Here is a 12,111-nt window from a genome sequence, read left to right as displayed (position 1 = left end):
AGGTTGGGGAGCAGTTCTGGAACAGGCTGCGGTCCAAGGGGTATGGTCCAAGACAGAGAGGACCTTACCCATCAACATTCTGGAGATCCGGGCGATACATCTAGCTCTAAAAGCCTGGACTATCAGGCTACAGGGTTGTCCGGTCAGGATCCAGTCCGACAATGCCACAGCAGTGGCTTATGTCAATCATCAGGGAGGCACCCGGAGCCGAGCTGCTCAAAAAGAGGTGAACCAGATCTTAGTCTGGGCAGAGATGCATGTGCCATGCATATCGGCAGTTTTCATCCCGGGAATAGAGAATTGGCAGGCGGACTATCTAAGTCGCCAGCAGTTACTTCCAGGGGAATGGTCTCTGCATCCCGACGTCTTTTGGGCCATATGCCAAAGATGGGGGGTTCCAGATGTAGATCTCTTTGCATCCCGATTCAACAAAAAGATAGACAGATTTATGGCAAGGACAAAAGATCCTCTTGCATGCGGGACGGATGCGTTGGTGATTCTGTGGCATCGGTTCTCACTGATTTACGCATTCCCGCCTATTCTGCTACTACCACGACTCCTTCGCAGGATCAGGCAGGAAAGGAAGTCGGTACTTCTGGTGGCCCCCGCTTGGCCCAGAAGGACTTGGTATGCAGAAATAGTAAGGATGACGGTGGGTTCCCCGTGGACCCTACCGGTACGCCCAGACCTGTTATCTCAAGGTCCAGTGTTCCATCCTGCCTTACAAACGCTAAATTTGACGGTTTGGCTATTGAGACCCACGTTCTGAAGAGTCGTGGGCTCTCAGGTCCTGTCATATCTACCTTGATTAATGCAAGGAAGCCAGCTTCCAGGATGATTTATCATAGAGTCTGGAAGGCTTATATAACCTGGTGTGAATCCAGAGGTTGGCATCCCAGGAAATATGTCATAGGTAGAATCCTTGATTTTCTACAGATGGGATTAGAGATGAAGCTGGCCTTGAGTACCATCAAGGGCCAGGTTTCTGCTTTATCAGTATTATTTCAGCGGCCACTTGCTTCGCATTCTTTGGTCCGAAACTTTATGCAGGGGGTGATGCGTCTTAATCCTCCGGTTAAAGCGCCCCTAAACCCCTGGGACTTGAATTTGGTCCTGGCTGTGTTACAGAAACAGCCTTTTGAACCAATAAGTCAGATTCCTTTGGTCTTGTTGACAAGGAAATTAATTTTTCTGGTGGCCATCTCTTCTGCTAGAAGAGTATCAGAATTAGCAGCTCTTTCCTGTAAGGAGCCTTATTTGATTATACACAAGGATAGAGTGGTACTACGCCCTCATCCTAGTTTTTTACCGAAGGTGGTTTCTGATTTTCATTTAAACCAAGACATTGTTCTACCTTCCTTCTTTCCAGATCCCTGTTCTCCGGAAGAGAGTTCTCTACATTCGTTGGATGTAGTAAGAGCAGTTAAGGCCTATCTAGGGGCAACTACTCAGATCCGCAAGACGGATGTTTTGTTTGTGCTGCCAGAGGGTCCCAATAGAGGACAGGCAGCGTCAAAAGCTACCATTTCTAAATGGATTCCACAGTTGATCATTCAAGCTTACGGTTTGAAACAGAAGATTCCTCCGTTTCAGATCAGGGCACATTCCACAAGGGCTATTGGTGCTTCTTGGGCAGTGCATCACCGGGCCTCTATGGCTCAAATCTGCAAGGCCGCAACCTGGTCTTCAGTTCATACATTCACCAGATTCTATCAGGTGGATTTGAGAAGGCATGAGGATATCGCCTTTGGGCGTAGTGTGCTGCAGGCAGCGGTACAGGGTCCTCAGGTCTGATTGCACCCTACTTGGTCGTGGTTCCCCCCCCTCAGATAGCATTGCTCTGGGACATCCCATCAGTAATTACTGTGGCTCTGTGTCCCGTGATGTTCAAGAAAGAAAATAGGATTTTTTAAAACAGCTTACCTGTAAAATCCTTTTCTTTCGAAGGACATCACGGGACACAGAGGTCCCGCCCCTCTTCTAATACACTATATTGCTTGGCTACAAAACTGAGGTATCCCTGCAAGGGGGAGGGATTATATAGGGGGTTGAACTTCCTGATAGGGTGTGCCAGTGTCCAATCACCAGGGATACCTATATAACCCATCAGTAATTACTGTGGCTCTGTGTCCCGTGATGTCCTTCGAAAGAAAAGGATTTTACAGGTAAGCTGTTTTAAAAAATCCTACTTTTTGCTTGTACATGATTGGATGACAAAATCAGCAGAGCTTCCCCTTATTTCAGATCTTCCCCTCAGATCTACAATGACTGCACTTCCAAGTGCACTTGTGTGTATGTATGTGTGTGTGTGTGTGTATGTATGTATGTGTATATATATATATATATATATATATATATATATATATATATATATATATATATATAAAATCTCTATCAACATATGGTTTGAAGAATTTTAAGGGTCCTGACCTCAACTTTCATCTTTCTTTCACACCATTGGAATGAACTGAAATGCTGATTGCAAGCCAGATCTTCTCTCCCAAAATCAGTACCTATTAAAAAATTTTCACAGACACTCCAAAGTCTTGTGGAAATTTTACCCAGAGCAGAGGCTGTTCTAGCAGTAAACGTGGGTCAGATCCATAATATTGCGCATCGTTTTGGAACACGATGCCCGACAATCTTATATAGGTGTTATGGTCAGGCGTCCACAAACTTTTGGCCCTAAGGTATATGTCCCGATAAAAGTTTCACATTTTAGTTTACCATTTGGCAGTGTTACTGATGACCTATGTTTGTATCTCCAGAAAGTTTTAGGTAGTTATTAGTTATTAGGAAGCTGTATTTGGCTTTTTATTACAATCAAATAAATATGAGTTATTTTAAAAAAGTACATTACGGTAAGTGTTTGAAGTTTAGTTGATTTGCTTAGGCAGAAGCAGTTTTCCTTTTCCCCATACTATGGTTAAATTAAATTAGTACAAAGCTTTTGCTGTAACAGCCACATTAAAGTAGTTTGATGCATTCTAATTTTGGATTGGCTGTCATAATAGCAGTACTTCCCTATGTTCAGTGGCCACACTTCCAGCATAGCAATATATTTAGGAAGAACTTTGTGTTCCATTGTCCAGGAGATATTGATTTTGCTGTTTCCTCTTTTGTATATCCTGATGACATGCAGTCTTCATACCAGGTAAACAAAAAAGTAATTTCTTTCTTAAAAGCAGCGCTGGCATTAACCCTAAACATGCATCACATATGTTTGAAGCTGTGCACAGTCTATTGTAACACGCTAGAGACGTGTAATGCTGCTTTAAGCCAGCTTCCTTGTCTAAGTAAACTGAGTATTGCTGCTTTCGTATCTGTTCTTTAACCTGAATATTAATATTAGCAATGCATCAGGCGTTGTGAAGTATTAGCACCTATTTCCCACACAGGCTAAGTATCACAGCATACTGACTTGTTTGGATGCAGAATATGTGCCCCATAAGGGCCCAACAGCGTGTCTTGTTGCTCACTGACTACAGAAATGCTTTTTATATTCTTACATGTCATTGTTTGGTGTACTTTACTGTGCTATTTAATAAAAATTCACGTAACCTGATAATCCTTGTTTTGTCAGCCTGCAGCCTTCCAGAGTTAAGGCCTCTCCGCGTGTCCAGGCTAGTGGGTGGGAGACTAACTTCTCTCTTTCTTCCCTACCCTAGCAGGTGGTTGGCCTGGGTCTCCTCTGTCAATCGAAATAACTTTTCGGGTGTATTCTGTGTACAAAGTATGCTGTCACCCTCCAAGATGCCCATGAAACAGCTGTACTTGGCTGCCAAGTGAAAATTTTAAACTGTTAATTTAATAAACGTACTAAAAATGTAATTTACAATATAATTTTTTAAGATGACATGCAAGTCAAAATATTGGAACCTCCAGATATCTGGTTTGATCTTGTCAATCTAACAAGCATACCATTAATTCAGGTATGTAACCGTTTCTGGGACTGGCTAGAAGTTTTTAGTTGTTCTGTGATGAGGGATCTGTTGTTTTACTGTAGAATCCTAAGGGCTTACATTTTTGGGTCCCACACGCCCCATACCTATATATTATGGATAGGCTTACCGCAGCACACTCTGAAATCCAATCTGCAGTGGATCACTTGTTGGTGTGCAATTAAGCAAAAAATTATTATTTATAGATAAAATAAGGATTCATGAGAAACCATAATGCACATCTTTGTTACTTACTATTCTGTAAGTCAAAAAAATATACACACACACACACACACACACACACACACACACACACACACACACACACACACACACACAGTGCAGACATAACGCTGAGTTCCTTTTGGGTAGAATGGGGAAAGGCTAAAACACCTGTAAGGTTTTATTGCTATGTGGGATTTTTCTCACTTTCTGTTTTGGGGACAACCTCTACCAGAGAGGAAGTGAGATAAAATCGCCACAAGGGAAACGGGCAACTATAAAAAGCTGACAGAGGTTCTAGCATTAACCTACCTATTGGGTTACTGTTCGAGTTCCCCTCACTTTGTCATGGGGACAGCCTTTTTATTAAATAGAAAGTGAAAGAAAATCTCCAGCAGAGCCTCAGACAACTGTAAAATCTGACAGAAGGCCTAATCTTTCTCTATTCTATCCAACTATCTTAACCTAAAAAAAAATTAGGTAGAGATAGACTTCAAGATCTGTAAGCAGCTTTTTTTTTTCAACAGAGCAGCTAAAAATATGCCTAAAAACTTGTAAAAAAAAAAAAGCCTACTTTACCACCTACTGGCTGGAAATAGATAAAAATGAAATTTTGTATGTGCTATAGTTTACACGTACAGTCCACAGGACTGTGGAGCGGTGGTAATCCATTGGTGCATACCATAGTTTTTTTACAGACATTGTCCCCAATTCTGGATTATCTGTTGTTCCAATATGAACGCTTGCTATATATTGTGAAGTTGGTTAATCACAGTTTTTATTTTTTCATGCCAACATATTCTTGCAGATGGTTTGTCAGCATTCTTTGTGGCGTGGTGGCATTCAAATGCTTATCTAATACTTTTCTAAGGAATCCTTAATACACAGTGTTAGTCAGTCTTCTCTGCACTTACCTGGTGACCTGCATTTTGGTGTTTGGTGTCTTCCTGCTCATTCTCCAAGATATTTTTCCTTCCCTTGCCCTCTTCTTTTTTTTTCGCTCTCCTTTTTGGTGACAGGAACTATCCGCAAAGCTCAGAATCTTCTCAAACAGTACTCACAGCACGGGCTTGATGGGAAAAAGGGAGGGGCCAATCTTGGAGTCCTTGAAGGTAATTGCTCAACTCTTTATTGCTGATTGGGGTTTCAGGGATGTGACTTGCTGAATCTGAGGTCAGAATCTTGTGGCGGGACTTTAAAAGCAGGCTACACTCTTCTGAAAATGTTAATTGGCAAGCAGGAAGTTGCACTTCTATTTGCAAGAAAGATGCTCAATAAAATTCAGTTAGATTTAAAGCTGAACTCCTGACAAATGTATAAAAACACCAAACACTGGAGTCATGTATTTGTTACAGTGATATTAAACTCTGGTTGTAAAAATATTTCCAGTAAGTAATCTTAACTAAAAAAGTTTCTTCAATTTTTCTCAGCCCCCTTTCAAAACTACAAATGAATTTTTTTTCTCTACTGTATTCCCACCGTATGTAGGAACATAAGACAACAACAGCCCCCCCCCCCTTCCTCGCTCTCGAAATTGACTAGGAATTATGGGATTTTTAGTGTGCATAGAGCAGTGCATATGACTGCAACTAACCTGTACTGCTTACTCCAAACAAATGGAAGTGGGATAGAAAATGAGAGATTCAGAAGCACACAAAGGACATTATAAGGAGGCAGAAAAATACAGTAAGAAATGTTTTCATGAAAAATATATAATACAGGTCCATTAAGAAGTGGATTTGTATGGGTTGTTTTTGGAGAATAAGAATATCATTTTTATCGTATTTTCAAATGTAGCAATTATCAGTACGTAAATTTGACTTGCTATCCACCTCTTGTAATGCCCTACAGCAGAATTCAGAGAGGGAGGGACAGCACCAGGGGACAGTCAGTGTGCAGCATGCAAATGTCCTGACCAGAAATATGTTGACAGGAGGAATGGGACAGAATGATAATGCTGATGCTTAATGTCACTCACTGTCGATTCACAGCCTAGGGACAGGGAGGTAACCCAGCTTTACTGTTTAACGGAGTGAGGAAAAAAGTAAGGTCACAAGCCTGGCTGTCCTGTTCAGCAGAGCGATGCATTTCTGACATTTATTTATTTGCCAGGAGTTCAGCTTTAATAGTATGACATATGTCTTAGACAGTGTGAAAAATAACATAAAAAGCCGTATATAAAAACAATAGGAAGGTCATACGGAAGACTATAGCCTGCATTGTACTCTGTAACTATCTGTGAAGGGACCTTTATTACTCCCATGCCACGTCTCTCCTTTTTCTTTGGACACCGGATTGCTACTCTGCGTGGCCCAGGCCTCTGTGTAGTTTATTGGATAACAGTATACCTACCCTCCACACTGATCAGGTCATGAACAAGATTCACGTAGCAGGCACCATGGAGAGACAATGGGAGAAAAACACGGGACACCTTTAGGTGAGTTCTAGTTCATCAGATTGTGGGGATATCTTGTAAATGAGCACACTACAATGTACTCTATCAGTTGGGTCTTCTTAAAGTGAACCTGACCTGGACTGAAAACTGCTGAAGTGCTAACTGCTACTACCTGTCTGCCCTAGGATTCCAGGCTAGGATTCCAGGCTCAGTCTGTACAAGAGGGCCTGGCATATTTCCAGTTCAAGGTTAAGTTCTACCTTCACCTGTCATTAAGCCCACCCTTTGCCTATCAGTGCCAGAATCCTTGTGGAAAGTTAGAGGCTCAGGCATTTGACAGATGACGGGCAAAGTAGGTGTGTGCTTTGGGAGTCTGCATTCCTCTGGGGTTATTTTCTTTAATAATAATTCCTCCCTCAACTTTTTTCTTCAGGAATACCCTCTCTTATGTTACCAAATGGGAGAAGGATATAAACAACACATTAAAAGATAGACTTGATGCAGATATCAAATTTAAGTTTAATCTGCTTAAATTTTTCTCTGGTTCCTGAGGCCTGAAACGAGGGAGGCTGCAGTCCTGCAGTGGGTCATGGCCCGATGGTTGAGAACCACTGATCCTAGAGTATTTAACACACACAAATTAGGAACCTGTGAACACAGATGGTGTTTTTAGTAAAAGTGAAATCTAGAACCCAGAACTGTGAGACAAGAGTCCTAACCCCCTTGCCATCGTGATGCTCCACCTGACTACAGAATTTATGGTGGAAATTAAATCCAGAACCTTAGTATCTCCACACAAAAGTGCCAACTCCATTGCCACCATGATGCCCCGCCATGTTACTTTGTGGATATCATCTAGTCTACAAGTCCCATCATGCCTCTGCCTCTGGGTGTCATGCTTGTGGCTGTCAGAGTCTTGCTATGCCTCATGGGACTTGTAGTTCTGCAACAGCTGGAGGTCTACTAATTGCATATCCCTGATCTAGGGCATCCTTTCTCAACTTTTTACATGGTGGAATCTTTTAAATAGCATTTCCAGTCTCAGGGAACCCCATGTTAATATTGCTATAGCTACAACTCTGTGTACTTTAGAGTGATGGTCACCAGGAAGAATATTCTTATTATCCTTATATTTTTGGTCATTATGAAGATTTCCTTTTTACAGATAGCTAAAAAGATCATTTTTGTCATTGGTTACTTGCAGCGGAGCTCCACCTAAAAGAATAAGCTCACTTTAAGGACTCATTCCCCACTCCTGTTTGTGAAATTGAGCTTTTGGGGAGGAGGGTGGGAGCAGGTACCCGATTTTGACAGGTACCCACTCCAACTTCCGCTCCAACCTAGGTGATCGGAAGTTCTCCTCCCTCCCTCCCCCTCTGCAGTCTTCCGGGGCACATGACAGATCCCAGAAGACTGCTTGACCATTCGCGATGCATAGCGCCGCTCGTGCATGCGCAGTAGGCACCCGGCTATGAAGCCTTAAGTTGTCACAGCTGGGTGCCCATAGTTAAGATGCCGGAGCCAAGAAAAGAAGAGACCAATGAAACCAGGCTGTGGTGAGTACACCGCTGGATAATGGGACAGGTGAGTGTGTGTGTTTTTTTTTTTTTTTTTTTTTCTTAAAGTCAGCAGCTACAGTTTTTGTAGCTGCTGACTTAAATTTTTTTTCACAGGAGACTGGAGCTCCTCTTTAACTGGGAAGCAGTCACTCCTAATTGCTCAAGAAGCCCCTAGCTACTTCTGGAGGAACCAAAGGGTTTCATGAAACCCTGGTTAAGAAGGGCAGATCTAGGGAGTAGATGCTCATAATGTAACCTTTTCTGTGAGATATCATTTCTTGTTGTTCTAGGGAAGGAAGATGTACTTGATCTTGAGATTGATACTTACGTGTACTGTATCAGTGCTTTTGTGCGACTTGCACAGTGCGAATATCAACTACTTATGGACATCATCCCTGAACATCATCAAAAGAAGACTTTTGATTCTCTCATCCAGGTTGGTTAATACTGTAGAATGACGACTAACAGCATTTCAGTTCTGTTCATCTTACGGATAGAATATAATTGATTCTACTTTTATTTTCTATCAGGAGACCCTGGATAACCTCATGCTCGAGGGAGAAAACATTGTCTTAGCTGCAAAGAAAGCCAACTCTAGGCATGACTTCACTTCTGTTTTGAGCATCTTCCCCATATTAAGGCACCTGAAACTTCTCAAGCCCGAGTTCGACAAGGTTCTGCAGGTGCGGTCATGCTCTTTTGAACATATGGGCCTGTAGTATTAAAGTAGAACTAAAGCCAAAACTTTTTAGATGGCGTGGAGAGGGATTAGAACACCTGTCAGGTTTTTATTGTCACCTATGTCCCCAATAGGAAGATTCACTATATTTGTCCCAGTGATCTATGTCACCGAGTGTGAAAATGAAAGAAAATCAAACATTTTGAGGTGTCACCAGAACAGAAACAGAAGGGAAATCTTCCAATGGGGACACTAGTTTTGTTGACGAGGAACTTTGGAGGAATTTCCTCTCATTTACTGTTGTGAATATGAAGGGAAATCTTCCAAATGGGAAATGGATGGCATAAAAACTGAGGATTATAAACCAAAATAAAAAACATCTGTGGCCCACTGGGGATAATTTACACTATTTCCTGTCCTGAAGATACAACAGAACATGAGAGCAAATCTTTCCAATCTTTCTAAAATAGTTGTTATTGTAGCAGATGTCCCTATGGTAAGATTTCTCCTCATCACCTGTCCTGTTGTAAATTGGTAAAATTATATATTTCCTATGACATTCTGTCCAATGGGATGGGACAAAAATACAGGGTGAATGTCCCCAGCAATACAACAATAAAAAACAGAAGTAACAATTACACCCCTCATTACAAGTTTCTCCACACAGAATCCTGTTGCAGAAAAGGGGGCCTGTGTCTGATCAGATATGAAAGGTGGCCATTGATGGATCAAAATCTTGCTGATTCAGCAGGGACCAGCCAAATTTCGATCAGTGTGTGGCTGTCCCTGCTTAACAGAAGTCGATTGCTTTCAGCCACTGATCAGTGTATTCCGACAACGCTAGGAACCACTGTCAAAATACTATGTCCGGGGGTGGGGGGGAAACTACCTGTTTACAGCCAGGTTTACTGAGTACTGATTGCTGTGTGCACTGGGTCTAACTTTGGTGCTCACTGCCTGTTGGACTGCACAGTCACATTTGGACACCCTGTCCTACCACTGTAAGAGGAAAGTGGAAGTAAAATAATGTAGAGGTTGTTAGTGCAATGTCCGAATGACTATTTCTATGATTTCATTTGGGCTTTAATGTGATTTAGAATTCAAAATGAATGTACATACAGTGGGGATGGAAAGTATTCAGACCCCTTTAAATTTTTCACTTATTGTTATATTGCAGCCATTTGCTAAAATCATTTAAGTTCAATTTTTTTCCCCATTAATGTACACACAGCAACCCATATTGACAGAAAAACACAGAATTGTTGACATTTTTGCAGATTTATTAAAAAGAAAAACTGAAATATCACATGGTCGAAAGTATTCAGATCCTTTGCTCAGTATTTATTAGAAGCACCCTTTTGATCTAATACAGCCATGAGTCTTTTTGGGAAAGATGCAACAAGTGGGGATCCTCTGCCATTCCTCCTTGCAGATCCTCTCCAGTTCTGTCAGGTTGGATGGTAAATGTTGATGGACAGCCATTTTTAGGTCTCTCCAGAGATGCTCAATTGGGTTTAAGTCAGGGCTCTGGCTGGGTTATTCAAGAACAGTCACAGAGTTGTTATGAAGCCACTCCTTCGTTATTTTAGCTGTGTGCTTAGGGTCATTGTCTTGTTGGAAGGTGAACCTTTGGCCCAGTCTGAGGTCCTGAGCACTCTGGAGAAGGTTTTCATCCAGGATATCCCTGTACTTGGCCGCATTCATCTTTCCCTCGATTGCAACCAGTCGTCCTGTCCCTTCAGCTCAAAAACACCCCCACAGCATGATGCTGCCACCACCATGCTTCACTGTTGGGACTGTATTGGACAGATGATGAGCAGTGCCTGGTTTTCTCCACACATACCGCTTAGAATTTAAGCCAAAAAGTTCTATCTTGGTCTCATCAGACCAAAGAATCTTATTTCTCACCATCTTGGAGTCCTTCAGGTGTTTTTTAGCAAACTCCATGCGGGCTTTCATGCGTCTTGCACTGAGCAGAGGCTTCCGTCGGGCCACTCTGCCATAAAGCCCCGACTGGTGCAGGGCTGCAGTGATGGTTGACTTTCTAGAACTTTCTCCCATCTCCCGACTGCATCTATGGGGCTCAGCCACAGTGATCTTTGGGTTCTTCTTTACCTCTCTCACCAAGGCTCTTCTCTCCCGACAGCTCAGTTTGGCCAGGCGGCTAGCTCTAGGAAGGGTTCTGGTCGTCCCAAACATCTTCCATTTAAGCATTATGGAGGCCACTGTGCTCTTAGGAACCTTAAGTGCAGCAGAAATTTTTTTGTAACCTTGGCCAGATCTGTGTCTTGCCACAATTCTGTCTCTGAGTTCTTCAGGCAGTTCCTTTGACCTCATGATTCTCATTTGCTCTGACATGCACTGTGAGCTGTAAGGTCTTAAATAAACAGGTGTGTGGCTTTCCTAATCAAGTCCAATCAGTATAATCAAACACAGCTGGACTCAAATGACGGTGTAGAACCATCTCAAGGATGATCAGAAGAAAAATGGACAGCACCTGAGTTAAATATATGAGTGTCACAGCAAAGGGTCTGAATACTTAGGACCATGTGATATTTCAGTTTTTCTTTTTTAATAAATCTGCAAAAATGTCAACAATTCTGTGTTTTTCTGTCAATATGGGGTGCTGTGTGTACATTAATGAGGAAAAAAATTATCTTAAATGATTTTAGCAAATGGCTGCAATATAGTAAAGAGTGAAAAATTTAAGGGGGTCTGATACTTTCCGTCCCCACTGTAAATAATACTATAAACCGCTATTTACTTATGATTCCTAAACATACATTTTAAATATTATTCATGTTTATTTTTACCGTTTAGGGTACTGCTGCTAGCACCAAGAACAAACTTCCAAATCTTATAAACTCTATAGAGACAACAGGAGCCAAAGCTCTGGAAGATTTTGCGGACAGTATTAAGGTAAGATTGGGTATGGTTCCATGTGAGTAAAAACTCTTGATTCAAGATACACCTATCAGATTATTACCTGCAGACCACCAGTTAAGACTGCTAAGACTTCTTGCACACTGGCCGTTTAGCCCAGTTGCATTTGGCTTTGGTGTTTAGCTGCAGCTGGAGGGCACAGGCACACCATCCAGCCTCAACCAGTCACAGCAACTGTCAGATTGGACTGCTGGCAGTGGGGCTGAACAGTGCGCCTGTGCCTTCCAGTCGCAGCTAAATACCAGAGCCTCATGCATGGGGGCTAAACACCCAGTGTGCATGAGGCATAATATTTTAAAGAGGTATTTCACATTCTAGCTGTAAGTAAACAAATTGTGTGCATTTCCCTTTCTGCTGACTAACATACCAGGT

The 12,111-nt window shown here is 42.1% G+C and overlaps 1 protein-coding gene across 11 annotated transcripts in view; it reads left to right on the top strand.

Annotated features, from left to right (window-relative positions):
• EXOC7 (exocyst complex component 7) overlaps positions 1-12,111 on the top strand; it is a 94,771-nt gene that overhangs the window by 32,770 nt on the left and 49,890 nt on the right. For 2 of the 11 annotated variants that reach the window (XM_073606154.1, XM_073606156.1), the window contains exons 7-11: positions 5,183-5,275; positions 6,532-6,600; positions 8,408-8,553; positions 8,648-8,800; positions 11,617-11,715. In XM_073606154.1, the coding sequence (XP_073462255.1) occupies positions 5,183-5,275; positions 6,532-6,600; positions 8,408-8,553; positions 8,648-8,800; positions 11,617-11,715 (560 nt within the window). Of the gene's footprint in view, positions 1-3,142; positions 3,155-5,182; positions 5,276-6,531; positions 6,601-8,407; positions 8,554-8,647; positions 8,801-11,616; positions 11,716-12,111 lie in introns of all 11 variants that reach the window. The other 9 variants (XM_073606147.1, XM_073606151.1, XM_073606145.1 and 6 more) reach the window with 5 other exon arrangements.

The sequence above is a fragment of the Aquarana catesbeiana genome, linkage group LG12, assembly GCF_042186555.1.
Source record: "Aquarana catesbeiana isolate 2022-GZ linkage group LG12, ASM4218655v1, whole genome shotgun sequence".
Taxonomy (NCBI): Eukaryota; Metazoa; Chordata; class Amphibia; order Anura; family Ranidae; genus Aquarana; species Aquarana catesbeiana.
The sequence above is the reverse complement of the archived record's forward strand: the minus strand, read 5'-3'. Positions and strand labels throughout refer to the sequence as shown.